General features: G+C 32.9%; 2 protein-coding genes across 2 annotated transcripts; both read right to left on the bottom strand.

Annotated features, from left to right (window-relative positions):
• Nucleotides 1-288: 288 nt before the first annotated feature.
• LOC132035366 (transcription initiation factor IIA subunit 2-like) lies at nucleotides 289-4,598 on the bottom strand. Its single transcript, XM_059425622.1, has 4 exons — nucleotides 4,403-4,598; nucleotides 3,762-3,909; nucleotides 3,397-3,447; nucleotides 289-1,033 (listed from the first exon to the last, which is right to left on the bottom strand). The coding sequence occupies exons 2-4, from the start codon at nucleotides 3,888-3,890 to the stop codon at nucleotides 893-895; spliced, it is 321 nt and encodes a 106-aa protein (XP_059281605.1). The 5' UTR covers nucleotides 3,891-3,909; nucleotides 4,403-4,598; the 3' UTR covers nucleotides 289-892.
• A 2,700-nt stretch (nucleotides 4,599-7,298) lies between these two features.
• Nucleotides 7,299-13,599, bottom strand: LOC132033588 (probable rhamnogalacturonate lyase B). Its single transcript, XM_059423598.1, has 15 exons — nucleotides 13,420-13,599; nucleotides 12,107-12,228; nucleotides 11,679-11,738; nucleotides 11,462-11,581; nucleotides 11,220-11,347; nucleotides 10,815-10,948; nucleotides 10,533-10,703; nucleotides 10,294-10,449; nucleotides 10,099-10,205; nucleotides 9,744-9,834; nucleotides 9,280-9,421; nucleotides 9,040-9,199; nucleotides 8,571-8,687; nucleotides 8,267-8,393; nucleotides 7,299-7,815 (listed from the first exon to the last, which is right to left on the bottom strand). The coding sequence occupies exons 1-15, from the start codon at nucleotides 13,528-13,530 to the stop codon at nucleotides 7,564-7,566; spliced, it is 1,998 nt and encodes a 665-aa protein (XP_059279581.1). The 5' UTR covers nucleotides 13,531-13,599; the 3' UTR covers nucleotides 7,299-7,563.
• Between the last annotated feature and the right edge of the window lie 6,168 nt (nucleotides 13,600-19,767).

Below are 19,767 nucleotides of genomic sequence, written 5' to 3'. Positions count from 1 at the left end.
AAAAATTCAAAATATTCAAGGTGAGTTTAACCATTATTACCCGACCTATTTCGTCTAATTCGATAGCATATTTGTACTGGATGTTCACTTTTCTTGTGTCTCATTAATGTATATTTGAAATTCTAATTTGACAATGGTCATATAGCTGGACTTTGCTATTAATATTAAATGCTATTTAGAATAATCCCAACTATCATACTTTTCTTAACACCGACCTTCCACAAAATTGATGAATCATCTATTAAGAAGATGTGACATGTTCTAGTCATGTCCTTTGTTCCATAATGGTATTTATTTTTATAGGAGGAAATTTTAGTGGAGTATCTTTTTCTCTACTCTTTGAATTTATGAAATATGAGTTACCATAGTGAGGTTTCTTTTTTCTTTTTCTCCTCTCTGAATGTTCGTTCTTACTTTTTTTTTAACATCAGTTACAAAGTGAGCAATCTTCTTTTATAAAAATTTTGTATTTTTATTTCAACAAACTTCAATATTGTCTAAGCAAAAATAAAATCTTAAAATCCTTTATTGAATTTTTTCGGAGCCTCAAAACTTTATGGCCTAAAGCAAAGGGACGGAGGCTATACTAGCCTCCTCTTGAGCCACCTGTGTGTTTGAATAGTTCATACCGGTAAGTACATAGAACGTAAATTTAAACATTATAGCTGACGCCTGTTCTTAAAAAAAAAAAAAAAAAAAGAAGGCAAATCATGGTACAAGAGCACAGAGAAATTCAACTAATATAGCTGTGTTTATACAAAAAGATGAGCTAATTTGCTGCCTGGAAAATGGAAATACACTTATAAGTTGTAACTGCTTCTCTTGGATCAAATTTGTACATTAGTGAAAAAAATGCATATGACTACTGAAATTTTTCTCCATCTGAGTCTGCTCATTGTTTGAGCAGCTTTGAGTCGCATGCGACAATCTTAACAATACTAACAGTCTCCTGACGATCCTCACTCTTGATAAGAGCATCTTTCAAGATTGAAGTCCAGACATTATCACAGAATCTGTAGGTGTGAAGATGTCCCTGCAATGATAGTATGACATTCAAATCAGAGGCGGCGGACCAAAATTTTGAGTTTATGGATTCTATATTCTAGAAAAGACAGCTTACTGAATTCTGAATAAATCATTTGCACATATTACGTGGATTTCATAACTCAATACATGATTTTGACCAAAGTTATTGGGTTCTGTCGAACCCGATAGTCTAGCTCCACCTCTAATTCAAATGGGGTCCATCAACCAAGGTCACGAGGCCAAACTCCATAGAAAATATAGTCATAGGGCCAAAAATTTAAACTGAAAACTTGAGGAACCAGGAAATCGGAACGGAGGCCCAGCAGGGCAGGGTCTAGACAGGAAGATAAAGGAAGCTACTGTTTCTATAATACAAGAAAGTAGCTTTGCTCTCCAGCATGAAGTGTGGGATCCCTAGAATAGCACAAAGAGAGGATAAACCTAACAAGAAGAGGTAAAAAGAACAGATGGCGGACACCAGATTTTTTTTTTAAGCATTTAGTAACATCACTCATTTCAGTCAATGAGCCAAAGGGCCAAGCAGAAAGCTGATATAGCCAATAACTATGTTGATGAACTAAGACTTTGATATCTGGCTGATTTGAGATGTTTTAGCATTTAAGGGAATCAAAAGAAATAGTGTTATCACATTTTCTTCATAATAAGTAGTATGATAAATTACTTACTGAGTGGAAGTTAATTCAAAGAAGATAGTACATGAAGAACAATGTCTGTCAGTTTTGAAGAACTAATGTTGAGGAAGTAAAACATCATTCAATTATAAGAGTAACAGCATTGGCAAAGAAATGCCGTTAAATAATTAAGTATTATAAACTGAAGAGAACAAAAAGAGCTACTGAGCAGAAATGCAAGACGTCAGCCGAGTCTGAGAGAAAACCTAGACTGATTGCTAGTCCTTGAGTTAGGGGTGACATATGTAATCAAAAGCTAGCATATAGGACCCCATGGAATTTGAAAAGCATGCCAGTTCAGGAGGATGACAGGATAAACAAGACAAAACATCGGAAACCTACAAGAATCAAGACAACGAGCAAAACACAAATTACCCCTGGAGCAACCAGTTGGGCACAGTTTACCATGTAGGATCACTAAAAATATTTGTGGTTATTTAGTCTTTCTTATGTTTTGGGCATCTAGCATACTTAACTATTTGTGATATCAGCAGAAATCAACAGTTGTTATGTCCTTTAGCTTAATTTTAGTTAAATCAATGTGAAGGCTGTTGAGATTTGGGCTTTGAGTTTTCATATTGACCAAGAATTGCAGATTGTGCCATTTCATCTTTGTTATCACGGAGACTACGCCTCTTGAAAACTTTATTGCATTTGAAGTACAAAAATTTGAACTATCGGTGACTCTTGTCTCAGTCACCTCTTTATATACACAACTTCTTCTTCCTCCTCTAAATCACTCCCAGGTAGAGTTAGTGTTTCTTCTAATTCTTAAGTACAACTCAGTAGCAAGTACTAAAGAATACACTGAGACTTACTACTTCCAAAGTCACCAACAGAACCTTATGTCCTCAATCAGGGCTTACACACCTGTCAAGACCTGGACTCCATTACCTAGATAATGCACCTAAATGCAGTCCTCTTAGAATACACACGTTATGAAAAACACTGTCCTTACCGTGACTGCTACCAATTGGCAAAAAAAAAAAAACTCCTGCTGCTCTAGATAATACAGCTAGCCCTTCTCCCCGATGTTTAAGATGTCAGTCATATCATAGGGGACGAGGAGGAACACCCCCTTCTCTCTTCTGATTTTGTTTAAAAGAACATAACAAGCTTCAGTCAAAGGGATTTGGAAAGCAAGATTCAAGCGGAAGACCTCAGGGTTTAACGCAAAGCCATTTATGCGAAACATATGAGATCCAGCTTCGTCCAATGTTACTCACTCCATTCCATTTTGTATGACATTCTTTTCCATTTTAGAGTGTCCTAAAATGTTGAAAAACTCTATTATGCGCCTCACACAACTGACACTAGTTGTGTGAGGCAACCTTTTATCTCACAAAAAAGTAGACCCAAATTTTACACTTTTGGGTCCATTTTTTTGTGGGGCAAAAAGGTGCCTCACACAACTAGTGTCAATTGTGTGAGTCACATAATAATTTTTTTCGTTCTTCTACATAAAGCCTTAGACGAAGAGACATAGCCATTACATCTAGTTAATCAAATCATGTCATTTGGCAGATTAAAGAATTTAAAACATAAGCAAACTTGGTATCTTTCAATAAACAAAGAAGAGCCAAGGAAGCAGGAAAAATCATCATAACAGTCCGTAAACGTGAGTCCTGAAAGCAATCACATAAAAGTATAAACAGATATCAGATGCAATAAAAAGTACCTTAATGGAAACCTTGCTCTTTACTGGAGTCTCCAGAGCTTCAGTCATTGACTACAAAGAGACAACATCAGAAAGTAGGTAGAAGGTAACAGCTCAAAAAAAATAAAGAACTTTAACATAAAAAAATCCAATTATATGTACTGATGAGAATGTAAACACATACACATGTACTCCTGTCATCTCAATTAATTGGTTACCATTTGATTGTGGGTCTAAAATATCAGTTTGACTTGTATATTAATACTACTATAGTTGAAAAAAGTATCAAAAGGAGCACTAGTTAAAAAAAAAAAAAAAAATTTGGAAAAGAAGCTCACAACAAAACGAACGAGTAATATTTTGCTGCTAAATACAAGTAAATTGACCTTGTCGAACTGAGCAAGAACTTGAATGGCATCCTTTGGCCGAAGCATACCATCATCGACCATCTGATCTAGTGCTTCCATCAAGAAAATTCCGATAGTTGACATCCGGTAAAGCTCAAAAGTAGCCATTTTTTGACCTCCTCAAGACCTGCCATAAAAATTATTTTTAACTCAAAAAGTTACAAACTTTCAAGCAATGATTAAAAACGAAAAATACTGATTACCTGAAACACTAAAAAATCCAACCTCCCCCCCCGCCCCCCCTCACCACACACACGCACACCAAGGAAGCACTAAGGGTGTGGCCTAATGGTCAATGAAATGGGTTTGAGAACCTAAAGTCTCATGTTCAAATTCCAGCTAAAATAAAAATACTAGGTCATTTTTTTCCATCGATTCTAACCTTGGTGGATAGAGTTAGCCGTTACCATAGCCGAGGTATCTTGCAGAATTAATCAAGATGGGCGCAAACTGATACGTATACTAGGGGTTACAAAATAAATACATAAACTCCATGTATGTTCATTGATCGATTACCAGGGTTATAAAACAAATAAATAAACTTCATGTATATTCATTGATCGATTCAAGACTTTGAAGTTTTTAATCTGAAATTTAAGGCATGTAGTTAAATAGCATACAAGAATTGATTGATCGAGCACAAATTCAGTTTAGAGTTGAAGCAGAGAGGAGATACAGAGAGCTTTGGCTTTGAAGAGAGGGAAAAGAATTGAGGCTTTTTATACCTCAATATTCATATTGGAGCCATTATATAGGGAGGCCAGAGGCGGTGGTATAACAGTATTACCCTTTGTTTGCTATAGTTTATTTCAATTTATTTTAAATCATTTTACTATTTTCGAATGGAAATTTGTCTAAATTCTTATGTGGATTTTCACGTTCCACGTGGTTGTGAAAATTTTATGTCTTGGACTTTTAAGACGGAATAAATTTATACAGTCAGTTTTAAACTCCTCAGATGGAAGAGTTACAATGTAAGCGAGAATTAAGCAAGTCCTGCGTTAATTAGGATTCCTTCTTTTGAAAGATGTAGAATTTTAAGTTTACTAGTCTCTATAAACGTGTAGTTACACGTTATTTCAAGTCAATCTCAACCATAGTAAAAGATATCAGATAATATTATTTATATATATATATATTTATTTAATGAGTTACAAAAATATTACTATAGCATAGGATTGTATCTACTTAATACTTTTTTGAAATTGATGTGGCCTGTATTTACTTTTTTCTTCTTTTTACCCATATAGAAAACATGTTACAAATAAAATAATTCAATCTTAGTGATTAAGTAACCAAAAAGCCAACACGTGACAACCTAGAGATTAATTAAAATTAGATAATTCACTTGTTTGTGACGTTATTTTATAAATTCAATTTTTAATCTTCAATCTAGATTTTAGGTTAAACATTCCGATAATATTAGCCATAAAAAACTAAATCAAAATATTTCTAATCTTACATTTTCTTTTAACCTGGGAATATCTAGGACATAAGATATATCAAAGTTCTTAATTATGACAGAAAAGAATAAAGAAAGGAAAGAAAAGACTCTCCTAAAGTCGATTTCTTCATTGACTTATTTAATACACTATGTTGTCTTTAATAGAAGTCACATGAGTATAGGACTACTATCCTACCTATTAGGTTCTAGCATATTTATTTGCTACCCATTCTCAACATGTTGGTCTCTGACCCTATCTTTATATTTTAACTTGGACTCTATAAATGAAATACTTTTACTTTTTTGTTCATTAACGTTATAAAGATAATTTAATTAATAAAGAGTATAAAGATCAACCAACATTATTGTTCGTTTTACTCAATCAAAGTAGAAGTAGTAGCAGTACCCAGTTTTGAATATATACATCATAGGGGGTGTAATTGGAATTCCACAATATAGAATGTGTAAGTGTTTAATTTTAGAATACAGGGGATATGGAACTGAGTCATATTACATTGGTGTTTAATAGTGTAATTAGTCCTTAATTTCCAGCTTTGAAAATCTGTAGAAAATAATAAAATTGTTTGGCTCCTTCGTTTTCTAAATCAATTCATATAATAGGCTCATACAAATTAAAAAGCACGGTTCAAATTGAAAAAGAGCGGGAAATCAAATTTTCAGTTTACTATCGTCTTTGATGTCCATAAACAAATAGGATTATAGCCATCATGCACGTTGGAAGTAGAATTTGAAGGATCCTATAGGCAGTGTTTGATTAAGGTTAGAAGTTTATGCGAATTCATATTAGGAGAAGTTATTAAATTTACAATTTTATTCATTATAGAATTATTTTATTAAGACTCAATTTATCTTTAAAGGGTATAAAAGTCGTTCAATATTTGAAGGATATTTCGGTCAACGAACAATTGTATTCATGCTTTTAAAATAATATAGATAGATTAATTTTGAATTCTAGAAAAGTATTTTTGATTCTATTTTATAGAATTAAGTAATTTTAAAAAAAAATATATAAAAACATTTTTTGGCCAAATAGATTAAAATACTAACTTTCCTCCATGCGTGATTATTGAGTTAGAAGCCTGAATGTTCACTCAACTTTGGATAATTGACCGTCAGTGTAACAAACTAGAATCTCAACACAGATATATAGAATCACCGATAGCCATTTTATAACTGGAACACTCAAGCTATTGAATTACAATGGAAAATACTGAAATGGCAAGTAGTTAAGGATAGAGATAAGAACAGGGATGAGAAGTTAGACTCTGAGAAAGGAGACAAGAGGAACAAACAATTCTTTATAATTCGCATAAGCCTAATTTGCTCTCATAAGTCTATATTTATCAACCCGGATCCTAAGCATAGCCACTTAATCCGATGTTGGGCTGCTCCACCAATGCTGGTCCAGACCATTCATAATAGCCATAGTCATTCAACTTTATTCTGTCTTTCAAAAGTCACTCAACTTTGAAGTTAGAAGCTTGAATGATCACTCAACTTTGGGTAATTAGTCACAATAGCACTCAACTTTTATTTTTCTTCCAAAAGTCACTCAATTTTGCTTAGTTAGCTTCCAGTCATTTTAGCCGGAAATATTATTTTCGGTATCTATTTAATGCCGTGACAACTATAAATTTTTAGACAAAAATATTTAAATTAATAGTTGAATTTTATTTAGGATCAATTCATCATAATTAGTGTGTATAATAAATTTTAGAATATTATTCATCATTAATACATAAAAATAATGAACATATAAATATGTCCTTGTATGAGATGTCTCAAGTAATATTGTAAGGCATAAATAATAAACGAATTTATTCCAAGAATATAAAATTCTATTATATTAAACAATTGAGCCAAAAACCCAATTAGCTGGAAGTGTCGGCAACATTTTAGTGGAACAAGTGAAGAATATTAAGTATCTGCACAATTACATTTGAAATCTCCACTTAAAACATTAACTTTTAAAGTTTTACAGCAATAGCAACTGGAAGTCTACCAAAAAATTATTGGGACAACACTAATAACAACCATAGAAGATTTAACCATCAGGCGAAAAGTTAATATCTATATCACCTGTGTATGAAAAAGACACCATATATATAATATACTGTGTCATATTAACAGTTTGGTGTCGATCAGAAGTACTCAGAGACGAAATTAGAATCTAGAATCGATGCGTTCAAAATGAGTGTGATCTTACTATATGTATACATTTTATTCATTTTTACATATGTATACATAGCTTACAACATAAGTAATAGGTTTAGTTGAACCCGCAAAACCTGCTCTGAGTTCGCGCCACTGAAAGTACTAATAATGCATGGCGGACAGAGGAGGAGCTTCCAGACGAATATAGTCATACATAATCCCATGGAGAGCACTGAAGCTCCTTGCTTGTTTGAGATATATGATATTCTCACCTTGAAGGAGTTGTCTTGCAGTTACCTCCACATTGAACAGCCAATACAGCCCATGGACTCCATGTCTGGCAATTGTATTATCACTTCCTATTAATCCACTGGAGAAATGTGGTGGATTTGCTTCTTCCTCATTCACTCTTACCTGAGACACAAGTCACATAACAAGATAAATGGTGTGTTTGGTACCAAGGAAAATGTGTTCCTCGAAAGTATTTTGAGTGAAAATAAGTGAGTGTTTGGTAAGTAAGCAGAAAATATTATTCGAAAAACATATATATATATATATATATATATATATATAATCTAAGCAAACATTATGAAGGGTGGGGTGGGGTGGGGTGTCTTGGAGTGACGGTCATTTTCCTACTACTGCCAGGAAAGTCATCTTTAAGGATATTTATTTTCCTAGGGAAAATGTTTTGTAAGAATTTTGACCAACCAAATATGAGAAAACTAGAAAATACATGCCAAACAAACCCTAAGTCAATTTTCGGCTGATTCATGTTATTCGCTTAAAATAGTTAGTAAAACACAAAAATTTATGAGTTCTTGATTGGAAATGGGAAGGAGGTGGATATTTAATGACAGAATACCTCCAATATAGAGAAAGTTGCAGACGAGAGCGCAATTCGCAGTGTGTAATTTCCAGTCTGATCAACGCTATCTAAATTGAATTTAATTTTCCACGTTGTAGGTTTATATGCGTTATCACCAATTTTTCTGCTAAATTAAAAAAAAAAGAAAAGGAATCAATCTTGAAAGTAAGAGCTCCAGCATAATTGTAGTATGAACCAATCATCCAACATTATTTATTCTAACTTCCTGTTTAAATTTCATTCAAGAAGGTTAAGAAAAGCTTATAATTCTATGAATAGAGGCTGATCCCTAAACTTGTACCTTGTCACCTGAGCATAGAACCAATCTTTTCTATAGTCACTACTTCCAACTGTAAATACCAAATCTTGATCTGGATATAAATCGGCATATCTCTCCCATAATCCATACTGCCTAAACCTGAAAAAGAAGAAGCTATCAGCTTTAAATAGTGAATTGGTAGAACCTAACAAGGAATGAGACACTTTATACACAGAGGTGGATCCAAAGTTTTGAGTTAATGGGTCTGTATTCTAGAAAAGACATCTTACTGGATCCTGGATAGATTATTCGTACATATTAAGTGGATTTCTTAACACAAATACAAAGTTTTGACCGAGACTTATGGTTCTGCCAAACCTGTAACTAGAACTCTAGCTCTGTCTCTGTTTGCAGGCTTATACAACTATACATAAAGATAAATCAACAAGTCTTATCATAAAGAAAAGATTCTTCTATTAAGAACTTTTTAAAACGCTGCTAGGGTATTAACCTGTTTGTTGGTTGATTTTTGAATAATTTGTTAATATACTGTGGATTAGGTTCAGGAATGTAGAATTCTGCCGCAGAACGATCAGGAATACCGATTTCCCATAATGTAGGACCACTCCTCGGAGGCTCGTACACAATTTCACCGGTATCAACATCAGAAGCTGAAGCCATAAGAAATATGGTATAATGGGTCATTTGAACATTGGAAGTGAATAAATAATTTTATGGAATGAATCAGAACCTGCAGTAATTGCAATGGATTTTTCGTATCTGTAATCTCCAATGAAGCCTGATACCCAAGCATAGAGGTTATAGTTCCCAGGACGGACATTTTGGATTGAGAAATAACCTTCATCATCCGAGTTCGTCCAGAATTGGTAGCCCTGAAGAGTAATGCAGTGTAACTTACTCTGTTATCGCGTTTGTTCTTATCATTAATCTTATGTACTTGGGGTCCGTTTGGTACGATGATAAGGATCCTTATTGTTAGTCTTCTGTATTAACAATATACCAAATCTTAATCATTAGAGAAGTTGGTAAACATAGCAATTGTATAAGTCCCTTGCATTTCATATTTTAAGATAATCAACCAAATACTCTCATACTCCTCCCGTCTCAATTTATGTGAGGGACTTATCTTGCATTCAGTAATTTTTAGGTCCAAATATTATATCTTATCATTATACCAAAAATCTTGGTTCTTACCTTGCATTCTCTTTGAAATGATCCAGCATCTCCAGGTGGAGCTAGCCCGACAAAAGCACCCTTTGCAGACAAATATTCCTTACTTATATACCTTCACCAATACAAAATCAAAAACCTCATATGAAATTAAGATGTACTAATTCAATTATTTCATTTTTCATGATTGAATTAAGCAACTTGCCGAGGGCTATCAGAAACAGCCTCTTTACCCCCACAAAGGTAGGGGTGAGGTCTATGTACACCCACCCTCCCTAGGCCCAACTTGTGAGAATATCTTTTGGGTATAGTAGGTTGTTGCTGTTGTGGATGAATTAAGCAACTTTTCTCCAAGAGGGGGAAAATTTTGAATTTTCACCTGTCACTGACTACTAATCTACCATGGATGTTACCCCGTTGGTCGACTTTTGGAAAATCTTCTGAACTCGGGAAACTGTAAGGCCAAGAGTCGACTTCTCTGTGCATCTAAATTAATACATACACAAAAGGACAATGAATTAACCAGAAGATCATTATATGTGCAAAAATAGGCTATGATCCTTTGATGTTATACCCGTTCCTTCGCGTCATCCCAAAGGGAACGTGTATCATTCTTGTCTGATACAGTATTGAGATATATAAAAACAGGTCCAAAAACTTTCTTCCATGGTTCGCCTGATCTAAATTTAATCACGAAATCCTCGCCTCCATAATGAGTGCTCACGAACATCTAAACAACAATTTCAATCAATAAAACTTAAAATACTTCGAATGTTTGATGAGTCAGAACTCAAAAGAATATGAGCTACTTACAGCCAGAGTTGTTGGATTAACATGGGAAGTAAGATCCTGTTTGATAGGTCCACCTGTTCTGAACTCATTGCTTGGAGTAATTTGCCAGAATCCCACTGGAGGGTCTAAGCAAATGAAGCCATGGACTTTGTTATCTTTATTCTCACATGAATACTGATACTTGTCATCAACCTACTCATCGGAAGGAAATAAAAATATAAAGTGTTGAGGCTGAAGTACTAAGTGATTATACATATTAAAGAAGAAGCACGTTTTCTAGCTGACAGAGAGTGTTATATATACTTCTCCTTTAAATTCTGGCTCCACGGGATCAACTAGCAGGACTGCTTCTGGATATGCTAATTCCTTCCCTCTGGGAGGTACACGATCTATAGGAAGAGGCATTAGCCTTTGCCTATCATCTTCCATAGCCGTATGCCAAACCTTAAAAGTTGGATAGAAGTAAATCAGTTCATTCATACTTCAGAAAATTTGTAAAGGAAACTAAGTCCATATACTGTACATAGGGCACAACTTTTTTCTTGCAACAACACAAATTTAAGCTTTCAGAAGTTGCGGTCATTCATATATAAAGTTTCCATTTCTTGGTTGAAATAGAAACTTTTACAAGAAAAAGTTTTAGTCCTCGTTGGAAATATTGACATTAAGGAAAAATAATGATCTATCGCAAGTGTCCAGGAGTTGAAAAACAGTACTTTTCTATGCTGAGCATGAAAGCTATCCTGGCTTCATTGAGGTTGAATTCTGGCATATCCTCTTTGTGTTCATAAATGGCGTAAGAGTAAAAACCAGGCGAATCCCGAAGAATTATGAACCTGAAAATTACCAAATCTCAGTGCTGCTAATGAAATCACCACAATAAATTCTACTTGTACCTTGAGATATATGCATGTGCCTGAAGAAAGTTATATAAAAGGAAGAACCTGAACCTTTTGTCTATGTTTAACGGGGAATGCTCGCCCTGAAGTGAAGGATCCCATGTCCTTGTAAATGAGAGCTCTATTTGTTCTTCAGTTTCCATAATAACTTTAAAACTATTACCTTCGATCCTGCATAATAGCTGATTATGAACACTAATGTAGAGATTATGATAAGTTAATTATATGCATCATTAGATCACCGTTGTGGTTTGATGGGAAATATTACTTATCAAATTTTCCTCTTGTTCCAGCAGTTCCAGGTACACTCCAATTTAAGTCCCAGAACCTGCAGATGCATTGTTAAAGTAACTGAGTTGACTACTCGTTACATGAACTCAACATATGCAGAGTGCTAACTTAAATTATCTCTACTTTTAACTTCACACGATTATTTTCTCCAACTAACACAACATTGTTATTTATCTTTGTCACTAGAAAACTTAATCAAACCACTCTCCAATCCGCTAATATAGTTATTAATCTTTGATATAACACATATTAAACATTTCTCCTCACCAACCAAACATTTGAAAACATTTTCAAGGTAAACGTTTTCCATGGAAAACGACTTCCGTCATACCAAACACACTTAGAAAAAGCAAAAAGAAAAAAAAAGAAAAAAAAAGAAGAAGAAGAATTGTTGCGATTTAGTACCCTCCATTCAAGCTTGGGTTGTTGAGCTCCAGTAGATTTTCAATCCCATTATATTGAATACCAATGATATTTCCTCCTGGATTTGTCAATCTTAGTTGGAATATGCCATTATCTATTACCACCCTTTGGATAAAGCGAGATCAAAATGGCTCTACTGGGTGATCAAAACAATGACTATGAGTTTTTCATGTTGCATTGAAACAAAAATATGGTTGTGATGACTGATGAGTGTAGGAAATACCAAAAGCTTATTCCTCAGCAAAGATCGTAGTCATCAGTGTTTGTTTAAAGAAGACCCCTTTTAGAGGCTTTGTTTGGCCTAGGTTGATTGAATTAAAGTAGGATAAAAACACAATACTACAACACTTTTAGGTATTGAAGCTAATTTTGTAAATAAACAATAGAAACCACAGGCGATAATAAATATTTAATGTGTACGTAAAGCGTGCTTATTAGTTTTTTTTCTCTCTGTAAAATGGAGAGAGAGTGTTTTGTTTCGGTGAGGGTGTTTTTGGAGATTACAAAAGTACTAGGGATAAATTAGTAAAAATCTTGGTTAAATTTAAAGTTGGGGTAACTAGTTAGTGACTTCAAAACAATTTTGACTTATAAGCACTTTTAATGTTTGCCCGGCATTAGCAGTCAAAAAGTGTTTATAAGCTCCTAATTTGACCAACTTATAAGCATACGTGTAAACTCTCTTAACATCCCTCCCCAGCCATATTTTCATAGAATTTATCATTTATATTTTTATCTAAGTGAAAATGATGTTTTCGAATAGTTGTAGCCTACAGGAGAGACGGCATGAAGACTAGATACATGTTAGAAAGGTCTTATAAATTCTAGGCTCTATGGCCATATCATGCAAGCCAAATCGAAAGATGTAAAAATATTATTCTCAGAAGTCATCAAAAGAAAATGATTGATTGAGAGCACTCCTCCCCCACCCCTCCAGAATTTCCAACACAGATTACTAATAAGTAGAAGAGTTTGTGGTAGGATTGATATGATTCCTCCACTTTTAACCAGAAATCTCAAGTTCGGGTCACAGAATGGAAAAAATCTTGGTGGGAAGCGCTTCCCCGTTGTCGGCCATCGGTCTTGCATGATGCAAATCCGGATTAGTCGGGCACAAACAAAGATATCAGACATCGGGTGGCCGGGTGGGAGATAAAGAAAAGTAAAACACAGAGGTATGTAACTATGTAAGTAAATATCCTACTATATATACCCCCTCCCAACCTAAATTAGTACTCCTTATTATGAATGAAAAGAAATAAATGCAACATATATCAGAAATATATGTACTGTACTTGGTCCTCTTGCTGAAGGAGCCGAAGAGCTGGAGTTGATATCCGTGAATGCTTTGGCACAACCATAATGCAAAATAGAACATGCAGCAGCTGCCAGCTAGAAATGTTCATTTATTAATATTGAAGTAAACCTGCTAAAGTATACAAGTTTTCCACCATTTATGATTTGGAGGATGAATTATTTTTACAACCTTTGGGGGACTTATACTCTGTTCAATGAGATAGATACTTAATTAGAATTTCTTCATGTGGATAGAAATCATATAAAAGATACACATAGGGACCAACTCCCAATAAAGTATTCGTTGTTTTTTCTTAAATTGTTCACGTTTGAATGTCTTTACGCCAAAGTGATACTTTTTTAATCGAAGCGAATTGAAATTGCCATGCCAACTATGTCTTGACAAATTAGACAGTCACATGATGCAAAAGTTGCATCGTAAACAAGCCAAATGAAAGACAGAAAAGAGAAAAACTATGACAGTAGCACTACGGGCTAAACGATACTCCTCTGTCCCATATTAATTGTTAAGGTTACCAAATATACTTGTCCTAAAATACTTGTCATTTTACAAAATCAAGATAAAAGTGATTAATTTCTTCCCATTTTGCACTTAATACTAACTGTTCTTAAAAGTAAACAATAATGGTCATATAGTATAGAAATTATAAATTTGAGAAGTTCAAACAAGAGATGATTGACTGATGTTATGATTATTCAAATATCAATAAGATTAGTTTAGCCTTGTTTATGCATAGAGATCCGGGTAAATATTTTTTATTTATGATTTTTTGAGAGGCGTGTAAAAAGAAAACATGACGGGAATATGGAATAAAGGGAATATAATTGAGCGTATATGAATAGTTGGATAGAATAAGCTGAGCTAAGCTGCATAACAGAGTCAATGTGGTTAGGTAATTTTATGGTGAAATAGGAAGGTCCCTTTCGCAAGTAGTAGTAATAGCTAAAATATTTATTAGTACAAGCTATTAGTTTATTTTTTTGTTTAACCATTTGGTATATGAAGTCAATGGCCGGACTAATTTGGATTCGCGCAAGATTGGCCGGTCCACTAAAAAGGTAAAGAGTTTCTTCTCAAAAATTCGAGACCCCTGATTAAGATTGAAGAGATTCCAATTATTCCACTACATCGCTTGGTGAATTGGTGGTAGTTGGTACTATAGGTTAACGAGTTCTTACATCATTATATGAGTTCGTTTTTACTGTGACCACAAGCCTTTAGAGTGAAGGGATGGATAATTTTACCATTTGGACAAGAAAAGCTGTTCAGAGAAATGGTTTTGAGAAAAGATAGTAGGCGTTTGGTCATGCCATATGAAATTCTGGTTTCATATTTTGATTTCAAATCATCATTTGTTTATACAATTTGTATAAATTTCAACTTCAACTTCATATCATGATATCAAATCCCAAATTCTCCAAAAAGGCACGATTTGGGATTCCAAATCATGATTTCAAATTAATTTAAATGTAAAACTTGATCTATAAGTTTATATCTTGTAAAAAAAAATCCATAAGTTGGTAGATATATATATCAACTATGTTAACCAACCATTTATATTAAATATTAAAAAATCTGCAAGTTGGTACTATATTTATAACAAATTTATTCTTACCAATCATTACTAACTGCATTTACTTATTCAACTCATGTTCAATTTTTCATTTTTATTGAACTAAAGTTCGATCACTTGATGTTATATTTTCTTGGAAAGGTCTTCTAATAGCGTCTTAATTTTGTTATGAGAACTATTGAAAAAGTTTTGATGGTTTTCGCAACTTGTGAGATTTTTATGTCTATGAGAAAAGATACAACTTCAAAAATTCAAATTGCATGTTCAAACAAAACTTCAACTTCAAATCATCATGATTTCAAATCATGTTTAAAAGGCTTCTTAGTATAGACATTAACATCCCCTTCTTAGAGGAAAAGTTGATACTGTCGACTTGTGATACCTTCTTTCTTGAAATTGTTTTGACTTAAAAGAAAAGGTAGGGAGAGGCCAAATAGGAGTTGTCACGAAGGGGAAGTACTGAATGCCCGTCCGTGAACCTTTTCTTTCTCTTATTTTCTTAGCGTTTAAATTTTTTACTATACCTCGTAACAATTTTAGTTATACATTTTGACAAATAACTTTTAGGAGTAGATTTAATATTCACATATGACCAAATTGAAAAATAATAATTTGACATGGATTGACTCATTCTATGTAAAACTCAAGTTATATCTCATGATATGGAATGATGATTTTCAAGATGATAATTCACATATTCTTTTAGAGAGGAAGACTATTTCTTGAAAATCAAAATTCTATTTTAAATAGAATTCTTTGAAATAGAAAACCAGGTGTCTCGGAAAAAACTTGACGATGAAATAATATTACTTTGATAAATTGAAAGTTGCGAAAGAGAGCTCCATCGTGTTAATCCCAACTATATGAAGAGAGAGCAATAAGTGCAAAGTCCAGAAGATTAATAAATAGAAATTCGAGGAAATAAAATCTTTTGGCGTCTTCTGAATTTGAATAGAAGAAAATGTCTTTTTCAAATCTCTTATGCGTTTTTTTTTAGATCTGCTTGTAAAAATGTACGTAAAAACTAAAAGAGTTTGTAAAAATAAAAATTCATTTCTAAAGTCGTTTGGAAGGAGGGATTGGATTATTAGTTCCGTGGGATTGAAATTATCCCATGTTTGATTGGTGGGATAATTCCTTTGATATCCCCATCCAATCCCATCAACATGGGATAAAAGGTCGGACAAGTTATCCCACATAGAAGGTGGGATAAGTTGAGTGACTTTTGGTTAGAAAACAAAGTTAAGTGACTTTATGAGATATTGTTGAATGAACTACCCTTAGAAAACAAAGTTGAGTGAACTATCTTAATTGAATGACCATCCGAGTTCATTTGTGTCATGACCACGCGCCTTTAGATGAAGGGGTGAGTAATTTTACCATTTGGATAATTGTTTGAAAATATGTTTAGAGAAGTATTTTTGAGAAAAGTTTGTGTGAGACATTAGCATCCCCTTCTTAAAAGAAAAGTTGACACTGTCAACTTGTGATACCCTTCTTGAAAAATATTTGACTTGAAAGGAAAAATGAGATGCCAAGCAGCTAGTAGTTGTCCCGGAGGGGAAGTTGAAAATACTTGTTCAAGTAAAATATCGTTCTTTCTTACAAAATTTCTACTATTTCTAACTAAAATATATATTCATCGAAAAAGGACTAAAAATGTCTTTAAAGTATATGAAATTCATTAAATTTGTTATTGGTTAATAGTTTGATCTAAAAATGTCACGGCTGTTAATAATTTGACTTAAAAATGTCCTTATCATTACTTAGTTGGGCAAAAAATGTCCTTATTTTACGCGAAACTTAACTGGATGGACCTACATGCATACATTAAGCGCATATTTAGTTCAATTTAATTCCTAACTATAATTATTCAACAACTTGACTAAATTGTAGGAAAATTTCTCACCAATTTAAGACATTACATAAGCACATTCCTTTCTTAATAATAATAAAAAAATATTTTTAAAGAACTCTTTTCTTGTTTCTTTTCTTTTTAAAATCCCTTTTAGAGATAAAAAGTGAAAAGTAACCTTTTTACTTCTTAATATCATTTAATCAATTAAAACAGAATAACCTTATATACTTTTGTAACTGATAATGTAAGTCATGTGTATTGATCCTCAGTAACCCATCATGATTTTCTTTAAATAACGAATTGAATTTATAAACTCGTGATGGAAGAAAGGGCATTTTTAACCTTTTTCCGTATTGCAATCATAACTCAACTTCCAAATACCCTACTTTCCAAATTCAACCAAATATTGTTCAAATGAAGCTGCCCATAAAAAGAGATGTAAAATCGTCTCATTTTGTCACCGTCTTCAAGGATGCAATGCATTTTACTCTCTCTCCCCCCGCCGTTTAGTGGTGGATCTAGTGTCTGATGTGCGGGTTTACCCGAATTCAACAATTTTTGTAATTTTTTTGTATATACATATTAAAAAATTAATTAAATGCTTATAAGTACTTCAAGATCAGTCTAATTGTTTTATTTATGAATTACCTCTTTGTCCTAAAATATGTATAATTTTCACTTCTCGATATTCAAATAACATAAAGGGCAAAGGTGTAAATATACCCCTCAACTTTGCGATTTAGAGCAGATATACCCCTCATTACAAAAGTGGTGTATATATACCCCTGCCGTTACAAAATGGTGCAAATATACCCCTGCCGTTAATGGTGCAAATATACCCTTTTCGCTGATGGTTTTAAAAAAAAAAAAATTCAGGTTATTTTTTAATTAAAAAAATGCCACGTGACTTTAAAAAAAGTCTATCCATTTTTTTTTGAGTAAACATACTTTTCTAAAGTCACATAGTAATTTTTTTTCTGACGTGTAGGGTCTGGTTCGTTTAAAAAAAATGGGTAGACTTATTTTTTTAATGTCACAGAGACATTTTCCTAAACGAACTATATCCGACACATCAAAAAAAAATTTACCATGGCTTTAGAAAAATATGTCTACTAAAAAAAATAGGTAGAATTTTTTTTTAAAGTCACGTGACATTTTTTTAGTTAAAAAATAACCTAAATGATTTTTTTAAAAAAACACCCGTCAGTGAAAAGGATATATTTGCATCATTTTGTACCGGTGGGAGTATATTTGCACCATTTTGTGTAGGGGTATATATACACTACTTTTATTTAAGGGGATATCAACACTAAACGTGTGTCCTTGAGTTGAAGGTATATTTGCACCTTTGTCCTAACATAAATGTTGATTAATATTTTAAGACATATTTTTATTGTATTAATATGAGAAGAACTGTATTATAATACATTTTAATATAACTTTTAAATATTTAAATTTAAATTTTAAAATTTTAATTAATTAATTTGTCTTTTTAAAAGCGAAAAGTAACAAAGTTTGAGACGAAGTAACTTACACTCGTGATCAAACTCTCTGCCCATAACAGACATCCCTTACTTCCTTCTGCAATATTTCCTTTGTCTCTATCTTAAAGCAAACATCACATCCCCAACATCAACTTTTGTCATTCTGACAGCATCCTCGGCGCAGCAAGTAAAGTGCATAAGTTCTCCTTGAAGACAGGGACCAAACAGTAAGAATATCAGACATTTCTCTCTTTTTCCTGAATATCATGCGAAATTAAGCACTTCATTTATTACTCCATCCGTTTAGTAATAAGTGTTACTTTAATTAAAAAAATTATACCATAATAAGTGTTATTTTAGAAAAAAAGACATAATTTGGTTAGTTTTTTTCAATTCTAACCTTAGACAAAAAATAACAAGTTAAAGTAACATCTAAATGATTATTAGAAAAGTCACATAGTAACTTGATATTTTTTTATTCCTAATGTAAAAAGAATTACTACTTATACATGCTCTAAGCAAGAGGAGAAAGTAATTTATTTTTATTATATAGGGGTAATTTAGTAAACTTCATATTGCATCATTGGTTTCTTAATATGCGTGTTTTTGACTAAGGTGACACTTATTATGGGACGGAGGGAGTATTTATTAAGGGGTGTCTGAAAGTCTATAGTGTACAAATAAAAGTGAACGGAGGGAGTAAAAACAAGACACATGAATGGGACAGGTAGGAAAAAAAAATTTAGTAGTTGGTTGGCCATGCGGTATGAAATCACAATTTCGTATTTTGATTTCAAATCCGTGTTTGTTTATGCAATTTGCACAAAATTTCAATTTCTACTTCATATCATAATCTCAAATTCTCCAAAAAGCTATGATTTGGGATTCCAAATCATGAGTTCAATTTTTTTAAAATGTAAAACTTGACCCATAAGTTTATATTTTGTAAAAAAGATTCATAAATTGGTATAGATATTTACCAACCATTTATATCAAATATTCACGGAATATGAACATGATGATACGGTTACTAATGACATTGACCAACAACCAGCTCAAAGTAACAATGTTGGTTCGTCTTCTTGGTCATCTAATCGGAAAATACATGCTCGACGTGAAGAGATTATACATAGCATGTGAGATGACTATATTAAAGAGTAGTTAAAATACAATTCATGTTCAATTTTTCTTTTTATTGAAATAAAATTCAATCAATTGATGTTGTATTTTTTAGAAAGGCTTTTTAATAACGTATTAATTTTGTTACGAAATATGATTTGCCTATTTGGTAAGATTGTATAAGAATTGGAATAAGTTTTGATGGTTTGCACAACTTGTAGGGTTTTATATCTATAAGAAAAATCCAACTTAAAAAATCCAAATTGCATGTCCAAACAAAACTTCAACTTA

The sequence above is a fragment of the Lycium ferocissimum genome, chromosome 10 (genome assembly GCF_029784015.1).
Source record: "Lycium ferocissimum isolate CSIRO_LF1 chromosome 10, AGI_CSIRO_Lferr_CH_V1, whole genome shotgun sequence".
NCBI lineage: Eukaryota > Viridiplantae > Streptophyta > Magnoliopsida > Solanales > Solanaceae > Lycium > Lycium ferocissimum.
Note: the sequence above shows the minus strand (reverse complement) of the source record. Positions and strands in the feature narration are given on the sequence as shown.